The sequence below is a fragment of the Asparagus officinalis genome, chromosome 7, assembly GCF_001876935.1.
Source record: "Asparagus officinalis chromosome 7, Aspof.V1, whole genome shotgun sequence".
In the NCBI taxonomy this organism is placed as follows: domain Eukaryota; kingdom Viridiplantae; phylum Streptophyta; class Magnoliopsida; order Asparagales; family Asparagaceae; genus Asparagus; species Asparagus officinalis.
The window spans coordinates 26,805,568-26,821,111 of NC_033800.1; the positions used below are offsets into that span (position 1 = coordinate 26,805,568).

The window sequence follows — 15,544 nt, forward strand, 5'->3', positions numbered from 1 at the left end:
ATCATCTTCTTATCTTTTGCCATATTGTGGTGTTAATTCAATAGTTCTGAGAGGTAAGGGAGTTGAAAAAAATATTTTCCACTAAAATATATGGTTATTGCTGAAATTCTCTCCATTGGCGATAAAAAAGGTGTTATTGGTAAAAGAGGATCAATATAAAAACACCTTCATGTAGCCAAAGCATTTTAAAATACCGTATTGATAACGAGGGTCAAAATAAAATACTAATCTGATAATATAACCGATATCGTAGTGTTAAACATCAAACTTAATACAAATATGGTTATTTTTCTATTTATCAAATATATCAACCAGGTCATTTTTCCTATATAAAATAATATCAAATTGACGTTAAATGTTCATATTAATACCATAATATCGAAAGTGAAAGCAAATAAATAACATATTGGAAATGTGGTACTATTAAAAATACCCATCTAGTGATTTAGCCGAACCGAAAGAGAAAGTGACAAACAAAAACATGAATTAGATTATTCATATTTTAAGAAATTTCAGATTCAATCCAGTATAATAAAATATAGTTTCACTCTTAAAGAGAATTTCAATCAACCACATACTAGAAATGGTTGAGGGGAGTTGCTAGACTTAAATAGTTGAGGGGGTTACTACAATTAAGGTAGCATGACACACCCATTGTTGCGGGGATTCTTTAAAATTATCCCGAAAAGTCAAGTAAGAAGATTCTTTAAAATTGAACGTGGGGAATCTCTCAAAGCCCCATTAAAAGTTCCAACTTTTCTCGTGGACCCCTCAATAGTCTTAATAGATAAACGAGCACAGTCAGGGAGTTCTGTTAAATTTTGAAAGTTTGAGGGTATTCTTAAGACACCCCAAATCTCAGGTTCGTGATGGGAAACAGTTTTCAGGGGCACCCAATGTTCAAGGGGTTTTGTGAAAATTATGTCTTGTTTGAACCGGGCCGGTTAGCGCGGGTTTACCTTGGTATTTGTTTGGCCCGCTGGCTCTCAAAACTACCCTCGTCCTCCTCCTCTCTTCGCGGCTTAAACCCTAGAAATCTTTATTTCATTCTTCGCCGTCTAAACCCTAGAAATCTCTGTAAAAATGACAGAGAAACAATCGAAATCGAAGATGACGAAGAGCAGAAACCCCAGCAATCTCCCCTCAAAATCTCCCGCTAACAAGAAATCTAAGAAAAATCCCAAGAGAGAGGACACCAAACTCAGCAAGAAGAAGCAGAGGAAGTCAGGACCTCGCTTGCCTTCGGTCCTCCTCCAAGAGCTCGACCGCCTGAACCCTAACCCTAGATCCTCCGATTCCGAATCAAATGACGAAGCTGAGGCGAAGGTCGCCGGCGATCTTTACGAGTATGAGGAGGAGATGGCGCAGGAGGAGACGAAGAAGAATCGGCGATACGATCCCGTTGAGAATTACGAGTATGAGCTCCCCGAAGACTTCAAGGTTTGGATGTTTTTCCTGAGTTTTCCCCTTTTTATATTGAAAATTTGTTGGGAATCTAATGAATTGTGCAGGATGAGGATGTGCCTTCAGATGATGACGAGGATATACCATCGGATCAATCGGATAACGATGATGAAGAAGGAGATAAACATTTGAGGATGCTTGAAGGGATCACGGGGATGCCAAGCCAAGCTTTTGACGGTGAGATTTATCTCTAGTTATTGAAAATTGCGTACTATGGAAAATCCACCGAGGTTGCATTATTGACAAAATTTTTTAAATGTGACCCCTCCTCATTTTTTAATTTCAGTGCAATAATCATTATATTTTGGATGTCTATATGTGAGTTTATATCGTGAGGAAGGCAATATTTTTTTTTGGGGGGTGGGATTGGGATTAATATCCTGCTATAAATTCTAATCTTTTTGATGACCTAACAGATTGACAATATGCTATGAGTTTTACCCTTAAAAATAAAGGGAACAGTTTAACTATGACATTTATTATTTCAAGAGTAGCAGTTGTAATATATAAGATTGAGGAGCTTAATAGCAATTTCAACGATTTGATGAACTATTTTTAAAATATTAATGATTTACAGAACTAATATTAAAAACTACTAACATTTTTGCTATGCGTCAAAGCTTCAAATTCTTAATCCAGCAAGTCTCTACTACAACTAATCATTATCACCAAGCCTAATATTATTGTAGGCCACATGCACTTGGATATCGATGTACTTCAATGGTTCAAAATGCATCTAACATTCTATATGAATGTAAGAGATTAAGTATAGAGATATTATCAGGTTGACAAATGCCAATTTGCCTACAAGATGAGCTTAGGATTTTAGAAAACAAAATCGCTAATAAGTAATAATTAGATCACAATTATCATATCAATGTTACAATATTTGCTCCAATCAACTGATAATTAAACTGGTAAGAAAAAATATAGTCAAAATTAGGATTTCTACTTTCAAACTTACCTTGTTGATGGGTGATTGGATGAGGAATTGAGATGAATTGAGAAGAGAGCGATGGGCCATTGACGATCAGGTTCTTGATGCTTTTGAGAACTAAAAAGATGAGGATTGGGTTTTGGTGAATTAGAACAGAAACGTATTTTGCAAATGAGAATCGCGCAGTCTCGATTGTAGGTTCAATTTCACTTTTCAGGGATTGGGTCTTGTATTGGACTGGATTGTTTTTGAGTTCAGATAGAGCTCATGCAGGAAACATACAAGTTTTGGGCTCAGACTTGTACATATCTCCATTTGCATTCCTAACTTAATTAGCCCACAAATAAATTTATCTACCATATACTATACATACTTAGACAATTTTCCAAAAGTCAGGGGGCAATGGCCATCCCTGCCCCTGGCTCTTCCACTGTATATACTGTCACTTGCTATGATATTGTGTATTCATATAATCATATCCAAGTTGATTTTTTCTAAATTATAAGAGGGGGAAGATAAGGTGTAAATTTTAGGGTTAGAGGAATGTTTTGTCAATCATACAAACCTTAGGAGGGAATTCTGTAATTTACCCTTGAAATGTTTCAGTTAGTCTCGCTTATTATGTTAAAATTTTGATCTTTTCACGAGGGTGATTAGTAAGAGGTGCTTTTGACAGGAAAAGAGAAAAGAGAAGTGGTTTTGTCGGATTTGCAAGGGGATTTTAGTGATGGGAAACTCAGAATTAATGATCTTTTGGACCCTCTTCATGGGAAATCGGGATATGGTAAGCTTAGAAAGAGATTGCATCAGTTGGAGAGTAAGCCGATGACAGTTCAGGCCCCTTTGCCAAAGGTTGAGAGGGAGAAGTTAGAGAGAAAAGTGGCCTATGAGCACTCGAAGAAGGACATCACTAAGTGGGAGCCATTGGTTAAGAGGAACAGGGAGGCTCCTACTCTTTATTTTCAGGAGGACGTTGATGTGGGAGTTCCTACCGTGGGTGCAATTGCTTCTGAGTTTGAACCGAGGACTGAGTTTGAGAAGAAGATGGCTGCGTTGGTTCGGAACCCAGATGTTGCAGAAGCTCACTTGAAAGACGGTGCTAAACTTCTGGAGCTTAACAAGGTATGCATTTGGGTGACGGTCTGCTGAAATTGCTTATATCAATTGTAGAAATTTGGATCAATTTTCTTTTCATGCTAAAAATGTGTGCTATAATCCATTTTTTTTGTTTTTTCTTAATTTATACGAGCATCCTTCTAATTCACATTCAGTGAATCGAGGTACTAAAATATCTTCTTTCAGGCCTCGTTCTTAATGTTGGATACGACCTTATTCCTACCATGTAAAGGGGTACGGTTTCCCTCTGTAAGCAAAACCTCATGCATAAGTCTCCAAGAAAAATTATGTTATTGTAATTTCATCATGGCTTTTGAATCAATGGATCGACGCAAAATGAATAGGAGGAAAAAAAATAGATGGAACCTCTAATTTCTGTTTTGAGTGAAAAGAGAAAAGAACCTTTTTTTCCTCCAAATTTCTCCCTGCATTTAAAAGAACTTTTTGACATTTAAAGGGATGGAGTTTCTGCAAATCCAACACTCCCCCTTGTATTGTTCGACAGTCACAGCATGGTTATGATGTAATGAATCTTTTTGACTGAAGTTCTTTGGTGAATACATCACTGAGCTGAATTTCAGATTTAACATAAGGGTTTCTTTGGAGTGGATCCTTTCTCTTATGAAAGTGGCAGTCCATATAAATATATTTGTGCGGTCATGAAAAACTAAATTGTTAGAAATATGAGCATGCATTCAGTTTTCACAAAGAAATTGATTACCCAAGAGTCACCTATTTAGCGCTTTGCCTTCTGTTTGGCATCTTAGTAAGAAAATGATAACATTATTTCGTTTGTTTTAGTTTTCCTTCTTATTTATTCACGTTTTATGTATTTTTCTTCATTGCATGTGTATGCAATGCAAACGTAACCACAATTTTCCTTGTTTTGTGTGTTTGTCTTGAAGGTGAATTCTGGTAGGTTTATTGTTTATATCGCAAGGTGCTAGCTTACTCTAAAGATTTAGGTCCTTTTTTTTAATATGTAAAGTTTCAGGTCCTTAATTAGTTTTTGTGCTAGGTTACTCTAAAGTCTCAGATCCTTAATTAGTTTTCTTTTTTTGCTTCCAATCTTTAGTACACATGATCTGCAATGTTTTTCTCTTAAATTTCCTCAATATTTTGTTTGCACCTTTGTTTTTCTTATGTGTCACCATGTACTCTACCTCCTTTCAACAAATGCAGTTTATCTTTTGTTCTAGTTGACTTAATATAATTGTGGCCAACCTGTTAATTTGTAGGTTTAAGGTTTCATATTAATACAGGTGTCAAGGGCGAGTTAAGGCCTAATTTTCCCACCTCTTGAGGCACTCAATTTCAGCACCGAGGGCAGAGTTACCCTTTTTAATTAAAACTTTTACATATACTGCCAATTTCTGCCTGTATACAGTTATCCTAGGAGTTGTCTATTAAATATTTGTATGATATCAAAGCGAATAGGGTTTCTTGACAAGCAAGCTTTATCTTTTAAGAATTTTTGCTAATATTTCCGCAGTTTTCTACTGAGGATGTTCGAGAACGTCAGAATCGACTTGCAAAAATGCGCAGTCTTCTTTTCCGTCATGAAATGAAGTCAAAACATATTAAAAAGATTAAGTCCAAGACGTATCATCGTATTCTTAAAAAAGAAAAACTGAAAGCAGCAGCCGCTGGAGTGGAAATGGATCCTGAATCTGCCAAAGAACTTGCTATCAAACAAGAATTCAAAAGGGCACAGGTGATTGTCATCATCTAGTTATCACTGTTTTCTACTACACAAGTTTTATTTCTGATTTATTAACTGCTTCTACGTTGTACAGGAACGCATGACCCTGTAACACAAACACATCTAGTTATCACTGTTTTACACTACACAAGTTTTATTTCTGATTTATTAACTGCTTCTACGTTGTACAGGAACGCATGACCCTGAAACACAAAAACACCTCACAGTGGGCAAAACGTAAAATCAAGCGTGGATTGCAAGCACAAGATGAAGGCACCCGAGCTGCCATAACCGAACAACTTCAGCAACATGTGCTTCTGACTAGGAAAATGAATTCCATGAAAGACAGTAGTAGCAGTGATGAAAGTAGTGATGATGATGTGGATGACGATGACGCTGAGCTTTCACCTGGTGAAGAGAACGATAAAGCTAAAAAGATCATAAATAGAGCAAAGGAGAAGACAATTAAGGTTCTTGAGGAAGAAGACGAGAAGCCAAAATCTGGACTTCTTGCGTTACCTTTCATGGTAAGCTTTGAATATTAATATATTGCTTTTTTAGCCTTGTTAGGGACTTTTTTTTAGTTCAGAATCTTTGATTGAAACCTTCACTTACTAATTTACTATAAAAAATGAATTATGTTGGCTGCTTTTATGATTCTCGCTTCTCCGCTTTTCGACTACTATTCCTTTGGTTGGAAGACCTTTCGGACTTCTTATAATTTGATCATAGAATTTCAGTACTTATCTGTATCCTTCGTATTAACTGTAAGGTTCCAGATCATATTTTATGTAATCAGCTTTTTTGTTTGCGAAGTTATGTTGATGATCTTTCTGCTGTCTGTACATTTAAGAGGATTTTGATGATTTAACATATGAACTTTCTTGCAGTTAGCGATAGTTTTATAACTTTTCATTCTAAACCATATTAGCTGTGGACGTTCAATGATTTATCCTTCTCTTTGTTTGTGCCTATTGCTGCTTCCACCAAAGTGGATAGAGATATAAGATTCAAGGGGTTTGAAAAGATTCTCTTGTTGCTGAAGTTGCAGAACAAGTTAAGAAACACTTGATCTTTCCTGGAGGGAAATGTTTCTCTCTGTAGTACTTATTCTATTTTTGAAACCTGTAGTACTTATTCCATCTTTGAAGCGGTTCCTATTACAGCTGGCAAAGTATCTAGTTTCTTTTTGCAAACTCATGAGCATAAATTTATGCGTGGGGGAAAACATTAGTGTTGTTTCTTCTTTTTGTTATTTTCAATTTCCTTCTCAAAGCACGGGTTTCTCTTCTCTTCTTCAATAGACTCTGGATAGTTATGAGAATAAACTTCTTTAAGAGATATTTTTCTTCCTTCAATCAGTCTGTATATCACATGAGATCAATTTCTGTTGGAGTGAGTTGTACTTTTTTTACTTCTTTTATCTATTTTTTTTTTCTTTTACCTGCTTTTCCATCTTCTGATCTTTGTAGCAGACACTGCCAGTTCAAAAGCTGGTGATGGGTTTAATTTACTAATGAAAGTTACCTTTTTTGGACTCTTGAGCTACTCAAGACTTACTTCTCATTCGTTTTCTTGTAGGTAAACTGTTAAAATGCCATATAATCATAATTCAAATTAGCAATACATGTGAATCATAGATGACGAGCTGTCTGGTCTGAGGTTCATTGACTGCACTAGGGAGGATAATACCTGATGTTATAACTTGGAGAAGAATAGGCCATCCTATCCTGTCTATCTTTCTCCAATTGCTTCACTTCCTGCCTTAGCCAACTACACAAGCGCGCGCGCACACACACAGTTTTTGGCCTTTATGCTATGTTTCTTTTTGTTTGTTTCAACATCTCTACTTGTATTCTATATGTTCTTTGTCTTCTGTACAGATTGATTCCGTCGATTCCTAGGTTTCCTATTTTCTTGTCACCACCTTAAAAGTAATGACTGGATGCACCTGATTTTTCAAGCGTCTTTGTTTTGTGTTGCACAGGAGCGTAGTTTAAAAAAGCAAAATGAGGCAGCTAAGGAAGAAGCTCGGCTTGCTCTTCAAGAATATGATTCATCATTGGGGCATCTTGAAAATGATGACAAGGAATGCTCTAAATCGAAGAAGCTAAGTGGTAGAAAGGTATTTGGAGCAGTTAAGAACCAGCCAGAGCAACCTAGTAAAAGGATCGAGCCAGAGAATATGAGAAATAGTGATAGTGAAGATGATTTTGAGTCCAAAGAACATGAAGATAGACATGAAATTAAAAGTGAGGTGAACAACGTGCATATTGGTTCAGCACTTCTTGATGAGGAGTCAGATATGGGTCAGAAATCTGTATTTAAGGTCCGTCATTTTAATCACAGTTTTTTTACTTCCTAATATGTATTTATTGCAGTTCTTACAGTTGGAACCTTTTTAATGTCTCAATTTAATGTCTCTGGTGTGTTATGCAGAACTTTGAGGACATTATGAAAGACCCTGGTCCTAAAACATCATATGATGTTGCCATATTTGCTTCTGGTTCCTGGAAGAAGGTTGTATATCTTTTCAACATTTCTTCAGATATTTGTTCATTTGTAATATGTATTCATCACTTAATGTTGCTAAACAGATGAAAGGTGAAAACAAGTTGGAGACAAGAAACAGAAGATCTGAAGGAGTTGCAGGTTCAGCTCCGCCTAGTCAGGATATCAAGGTACAGTTGCTAGCATGCCACTAGGTTAGTATTTTACCTCTTTGCCTGATCTATTACTTATTTTATTTGTAGGCAATGGATCAAAATAGCGATTCTGATTCAGATGAAGAGATGGTGGATGGAATTCATTCTGTTGGAGCGAAAGTTGATTATGAACTTCCATCTCAAGCTGATCTTATACACAGTGCATTTGCTGGTGATGACGTGGAAGCGGAATTCGAAAAGGACAAACTGGGGGCACTTAATGAGGAAAATCCTGAACCTGAGAAACCAGTTTTGCTCCCTGGATGGGGTCAATGGACTAATGTCCAACAAAAGAGAGGACCTCCATCTTGGATGCTAGAAGAACATGAAAAGGCTAAAAGGAAGAGGGAAGATGCTCTCAAAAAGAGGAAGGATTCTAATCTTAAGCATGTCATTATATCAGAGAAGATTGATAAAAAGGTCAGTGGATAAGTTCTACTCTTACACTTTTATTTTGTGGATGAATTTCTACGATTATGAGCACAACAATTCAACCTTATCCCAACTTATAAATTCTTCTTGAGGAATCATCCCGTCAAGAGGAACATCCGGTGTCATACCAAGCCCTTTTTAGAACCTTCAACTCATGTCTTCTTTATATTGTAGGTGTTTTCCTTTTCTGTTTTACTGTTTCAAGAAAAAAAATACAGACGCTCAAAAAATAGTCCATGTATTGATGGTTTGGCACTGCCTTTGTTGATTCTCCATATTGTCCTCATTACACCCAACTATACATCCTTTGAGATGATTGATTCACCTTATACTTCCTAATCTTCACTTGATATTCTTATCTTTTCTGTTTCTATATTATTTTCATGGATTCTGTTTATTGCCAAAGATGTTCACATAAAGCAGTATGCGACTATGTGGTTTCGTACTCCTCCATCAGTTTTCTTGTTTTAAGCATGTACAAACTTGTACTAGTATTTAGTCAAAACTCTTTTACTGATATATATGTTTATTCTTGTTCTTAAAATCCCCATTTATGCACTTTTATTAAGTTATTGGAGTAGTTCGTTTTGCCTTGGAAACGTGGGTAGGTCAAATGAACCTAGTCAGCAGCTGCAGTAATTAAAATCGTAACCAACTGTAATTTACAAAATTACATTTTATAACCAATTCCTACATAACTAAGTGCCATAATTAAAATTCTAATCAACTGTAATTTACAAAATTACATTTTATAACCATTTCCTTCATAGTGCTGTAATTAAATTCCTAACCAACTGTAATTTACAAAATTACATTTTGTACATTTTGTAACCAATCCCTACATAATTAAAATCATTTATGAACCTCTATTCAGCCTTATTTCATGCCACCATACTTCACCCTCTTCTTTAGGGCATGCATAGCAGGTTCAGGTGATGGCACTTCCTAATTTTTAGACATCTTTTAGTTCTTTATAATAGTTTATGTAACGGTAAGGAATAATTTGATCCAAATCTGTTTCGTATCTGATCTTGTAAACTATGGTTAATAGATACAATGCGAACACCAATATGTTAAATCCATAAATCTGAGCATATCCATGTATCCAAGAAAATGTTTCAAATCTTCAAACATAACATAAAACAACATGTCTGACTACTTATACATTCAATAACATGTCTGACTATGTATACATTCATGAAATACTTAATATTCCTTAATGAAAAAATCAAGAACCTTTCTTATGACGTGCAAACTAACATTGAAGTTTGAATCCATCTTCCTTGTTAGAGTATGAAATTATAACCCTCAATTCTCATTACAACTTTAGAGTTTTGGTGCGCTGACTGGGACTTTACTATGGTACCGGAGCAACCTAGGTTCAGATTCCACCATCATGAATTTAAAGCAGGTTTAGGGGTAAAAGTTTCCGCTGTGGTTTTAAGTTTCTGCCCATGGAAAGGGTGCTCTATCTGTGGGGGGCATGTTAATAATCCTCATTTCTCTTCACAATTTTAATATCGGCACATGGACTTTTGAGTCTTCGTATTACAAGCTGGTAGGTATGTGGTTCCATTAGGAATCTGATTCGATTTTTAACATTTTTATTAAACATGCATGATGGTTACCTTGGCTGGACAGATATCTATCTTCATATTCGTGCCCTCAAGAAGAGAAGGGGGGAAAAACCCAATAGTAATGCCTATGTCCACTCCATGTGTTCCATTTGCACCCCGATCTTTTAATTTGTTTATATTGCATGGAGTTTAGGTTCTGATTTGCACACTGTTGGGCGCCGTTATCGTACATCAGTTTTCATTAGTGTAGTATACTAGTATGGCATGCCCAAGCTTTCAGTTTTCTTATTGCTGCACTGCTGTCAGTATGCATCTAGTATTTTCTCCAATTGTTATTATCCAATTCATAACGTCAGCAGACTGTGTTCATGAAAATTACGTCGAAGTAAATTATATTGTTGTACTTCAAATATTCTTTTGTTGGTGTCATCAGTTTGTGTATATATTATGTGACAATTCAATTTTTTGCAGGCCGAGAAACTTCATGCAAATACCCTACCCTTCCCATATAGATCGAAAGAAGTATACGAGCAGAGCATTAGGATGCCACTTGGACCAGAGTATAACCCTGCAATATCAGTCAATGCGCTTAATCGTCCAGCAGTGAGTATTATAGTGCATTTTTAATTTTTTTTTAAATTTTTTTTGCAGCTTGGCCAAGCCAAATTGTTTGAGAAGTTTTAACTTGGACAAAATGGAAAAAAGAAGAAAAGAGTAGCAGTACTACGTATCTGAAATTGGGAATAGTTGAAGAGCTTACATCCCTGATTATCCAAGGAAACACATGGAAGATATAACTGATATAGATAGCATACTGGCAGGATTCCTAGAGTTATGAATCCTTATGTAGCGCTTAAAAAATATATAAGGAAAATCTAGTTACAAGTAGTGTAATCTTTGACCTCCATTTTGACACCTGTAATGAGCAAACATTAAATTCTCACCCTCCCTCCCTACTTACCCTAATCTCTACTGGAACTTCTAAGATTAAATGGAGTAATTCTATAACTGTTAACTTGAGTGGTTATGTATATTTTTAATAGAACACGGAGTATTTTTATAAGTATTAAAAAGAGTGGTTATTTTCGTTTTAGTAGAAGTTGTTTTGGTTGCTAGGGTAACTTCTTGAAGTATGATTACTTAGTATTTCTGTAAAACTTCTGTTTGTTGAATCATTGATATTCATAGTTAGATATCATCAACGTTCGCAATTAAATATCGGTGTATTTAGCTCTTATCTTATTGTTGAACAGGTGGTCAAAAAAGCTGGGACAATCATCAAGCCGATTAAGTATGAGGAGGTGGAACCTTATGGTAAATCCGAGGAACCCAATCACGGTAATCAAAAGCCAAAAGCAAAGAAAGCTAAGGTTGCCGGAGGGAAATCTAACAAGAAGGCCTGAATCTGGAGAAAGAAATTATATTTTTGATCAACTTTTGCTGCTCTCATATTTTGCAGCTAATGAATCAACACAAAATTCCATGATGTGAGATTGTAGAATGGTAGCGCTGCTTTTTGTTGCTTTTAGTTTCCGCGCTGGGTCATTTTGATGTTTAATCATAGCATAGTTCAGCTGCTTTACAATGTATGAGTTTGTGTAATTTATTAATCTTTTTTGCATGGTAAGATACCTGATCATTTGACGAAGCATTCACGCTGTGTATCTATTTGTTTTTGTTAATGAGAAGGAAATTTTGCGTTCATTTAATTCAAGTCTGTTACTATGTTTTCCTCGCTTCAGGCTTCTGGTCGGCTTGACTGATAGAAGTATGGTTCTGCAATACTAAATAGAATTCATGGTTAATTGTTGATAAAGCTCCTGTACTATAAACAGGGGCGTATGAGCTTCGCAAACTAATTACTTACTATAAACTTGCATAATGATCATTACACATAACTAAGTTAAATAGAAAAACTAACTAGTTGAGAACCCAGGAGGTCTATCTACAAGAATAGGTAGGGCCTATAAGCAATTAACCCTAGAATTATAAGTTCATCTTTCATTTAGAATTTCTTAATTTGAGTAAAACCATTAAATATCTGCATGCCATTCTAGTTTAGTAGTAAGTCTGTATCTACTATTGTGAACATTTCAAATTATTTTTTATGAATATTTGTCCTTTTTGTGATCCAACAAGCTTTAATGAAAGTTCCTTGAGAAGAAATTAGGCCAAACAACACTTGCATACGTTATAGTTTCACCTGCATTTACATATTCGAAACCCGTTTATATTGCTCGTTTAAAATTGCCTTCTCTGTTGTCAGAAGTGAAGACTTTCACCTAAATATTCTCTTTGACACTCACATGCGAATTGATTTTAAGTACTATATGAAAGAAAATGTTTGGGTAAAATTTTTCGTATCTAACTGCTAATTTTAAAAGGCTTGGAAGTATATAAATGCTGCGGAAAATAGGACGAAGGTGAAAGAAACTAACGAAACTATTAACTCTGTTCCGGTTCAGGCGGACTTGTTAAGCCCATTGCCTATATACACATTGGTGGGCTTTCATGCGGCTAGAGCCCATTTCATTCCGAACCGTAGGATCTTAAAGCAAGCAGCCGATCATCACCCCATCGCAGACATAAATACTAGCAAATCCCTCCTCGTTCCAAAACCCTAACCCTAATTCGCTGCGGATCGAGAGAGGGAGAGAGAAAACACCAAAAATGAGTCGAGCGGCGGCGGCAAAGGGCGGGAAGAAGAAGGGGTCGAGCTTCGTGATCGACTGCGCGAAGCCGGTCGAGGATAAGATCATGGACATCGCCTCGCTGGAGAAGTTCCTGCAGGAGCGCATCAAGGTCGCCGGCGGCAAGGCCGGAGCTTTCGGCGACGCCGTAACCATTGCTCGAGACAAGAGCAAGATCACCGTCACCTCGGAGGGCCCCTTCTCCAAGAGGTAAAAGCTCGGATCTTGGACTTTTTGAAATGCGTTTGAGATTTGAATCTCTTTGACGGATAATGATTTGGGTTGACTGTGCTTGCTTGTTATGGAATCGTAATGCTGTGATATTAGAATACTGGAACATATTCTGTTAGTTTGGATTTGAAGTTCGTAGGAATTAATTATGTTAATTTGTTTATCTGTATAAATCTATTTGAGTCAATACGGTTCTTGGGATAATTAGTGAGCAAGGAATTTGGGGTTGTAGTATAATGATACAGTGGCATTCTGTGTAGGATTACCATATTTGACGTAAGATGCCATTAAAAAAAGAAAGCCAATGGCAAGGTGCTAGGTGAGCTTTATTGTAAAGACGGATCAGTGATTATCTTCAATATTTGAATTGGTTTTATTTATCGTTATGTTAAAATTTGGTCATTCATTGTTATTAATTTGATTATCCATCTTATTATGTTAAACTTGGTCCCTTTGAAAACATTACATGCGCTTGGAATTCAGGAAAAGTAAGGGGAGCATAAGAAATGAAAAATAATTTCTCTTGCAGCGGTTTTCCCACTAGTTGCTCAGGATAGTGTGCGAACGTCTTGACTATTGCAATATTGGTGTTCCTAGTTAATTATAGAATTATTAGTTACATTGAAGGGGTATTCAGCTGTTTTGGTTTTATATTTGTTGGCTTGTTACTGTAATTTCCCTTCATGCCCTTATCCTCTTAATTAGTGCCCGTTTTCTCTTTGCAAGTTCTGTTGGAAAGAGTTATAGTTGGTATTACAAAGAGATATATTTAGTATCTGTTGCTCTTTTAATCTTTTAAGATACTTGTTTCATTGTTTTTGTCATATTGCATGCAATTTGTGCAGCTACGGTTTGATTTTTTTGGCCAATCTCTTCTCACATGCTACATTTCTTCACTATATTACCATGTTAGCGAACTCTTCTGAAAATGACAAGTCAAAATATTTTTTCAGTAAATTTTATTTCCGTGACATTCATAACACCTTTAATAATTGCAATGACAAGTATTATTCTAGGTGCGCTGTAAGTGAATAGTATTGTAGATGAATAACGATATCTGAATGAGGTTACTTTACTTGTACAGGTGGAATCTTTGCATTTTTCTCTTACTATTTATATTGCTTTAGCAGCTACTCTTTCTTTAAATGTTTTTCTATGTTTATATTATTGTGATTTGTTCTAAGCGGTGCTCTTTGTAGTATTGGTACAGTTGCAACCTAAGAAGTAATTTTATGTTACTTTGGATCAAAATCTCTGAAGCTTCTCTTGATGACCTTGTTTGGGATCATATTATTTTTGTCTCTCGGTTGCTAATTCGTGAATATATATTTCTATCTGATCATAGCTATGTAATTGTTTCTTTGACTTGTATCCAAATAACATGGGATTCATTGATGTATCATCGTAACTTTTGTGGTCATAGTAATTTGAACCTGTAAAAATTTAAGTGCCCTTCCACCTATTGTATTTACACTCTGGTTGATGATGAGAATTTGTGCAGTATTGCATGCATCCATTGTGCTATTATGTATTTGGAATAGTTCTTCAAGTTTTTTGACCTGTTATGTTTTGTACTTAGCAAGCATCAATCCACAAACTTTGTATGGTTGTCATGGAAAATCTCTCTGAGTTCATGCAATTATTTGCCTTGTGTATCCGCAGAAGATACTAAAGAAGTATTATTTTCTGACCCTTGTTTTTTGTACATGTTACTTTGAAATACGAGAAGTGTGTTGTTTTTAGCATTTATTTGTTATGGCTTTATCACTAACTACACATTACTCTGCTGTATTAGGTACTTCTATTGTAAATCTTTTTTTTATTTGTCCTGCCATTCTATTTGAATAGCCTTTTTTTCTTACCTTCCTTTTCGTGAAGGTTGACATTGCGTTTCTAGTGATATTAATTAATCATGTGGACAGAAAACAAAAATCACAGATAATTCACCATTCTGATCATATTTCTTATAGCTTTCTTAATTATTGAATACTTTACTAATAATTTGTTCATCCCTTGGTTGTATTTTTCTCAGGTATTTGAAGTATCTTACAAAGAAATACCTGAAGAAACATAATGTGCGGGATTGGTTGCGTGTCATTGCATCAAACAAGGATCGCAGTGTCTACGAGCTTCGGTACTTCAACATTGCAGAGAATGAGGGCGAGGAGGAAGACTGAGTGCTTTCCTTTTCTTGTTTCTGTTTGTCATTGTAGTTTGTTCTGAGGTCTTAGTACTTTGTGATTTGGTTTTAAAGAACTGGTAAGTAGATCTCCGTTTTATCTTGGCATGAGTAGTTATGGTGAGAATTTTGAATTCAAGGTTATATTATTATTCCAAACCCTGGAGCATGTCCCTACGTGTTTCTCGGATAATATTATGCTCTAAAATTTGGTTTTTCCCCCTTTTGTTTCTGGTGGTATTAAATTAAATTCGTAGCATCTTTAAACCAAAATTTATGGTAAATCTGCATCAGTTATATGTAGTTTGGATCTTGCTGCATTCTTATGGTTATAGGTACTTGGTTACAATCTTGAAAACAATTAGTAAACGTTGTTGAAGTCTCAAAGCAAATGAAATATTGGCAAGCGTCGGTCTATATCTGACTTGTGACAGCTAAAAGGATCACTTAACGTATTGTATTAAAACAATTCAGTTTACATTTCACCAGCTACAAATTCATAAAGTGATCT

The 15,544-nt window shown here is 35.8% G+C and overlaps 2 protein-coding genes across 2 annotated transcripts; both read left to right on the forward strand.

Moving 5' to 3' along the window:
* On the forward strand, positions 983–11,642 carry LOC109848165 (uncharacterized protein C57A7.06). The gene is made up of 11 exons (XM_020417535.1): positions 983–1,440; positions 1,512–1,641; positions 3,078–3,523; positions 5,010–5,231; positions 5,411–5,746; positions 7,207–7,548; positions 7,659–7,739; positions 7,817–7,900; positions 7,973–8,344; positions 10,405–10,536; positions 11,187–11,642. The coding sequence occupies exons 1-11, from the start codon at positions 1,084–1,086 to the stop codon at positions 11,334–11,336; spliced, it is 2,652 nt and encodes an 883-aa protein (XP_020273124.1). The 5' UTR covers positions 983–1,083; the 3' UTR covers positions 11,337–11,642.
* LOC109849304 (60S ribosomal protein L22-2-like) lies at positions 12,540–15,252 on the forward strand. The gene is made up of 2 exons (XM_020419114.1): positions 12,540–12,833; positions 14,887–15,252. The coding sequence occupies exons 1-2, from the start codon at positions 12,604–12,606 to the stop codon at positions 15,029–15,031; spliced, it is 375 nt and encodes a 124-aa protein (XP_020274703.1). The 5' UTR covers positions 12,540–12,603; the 3' UTR covers positions 15,032–15,252.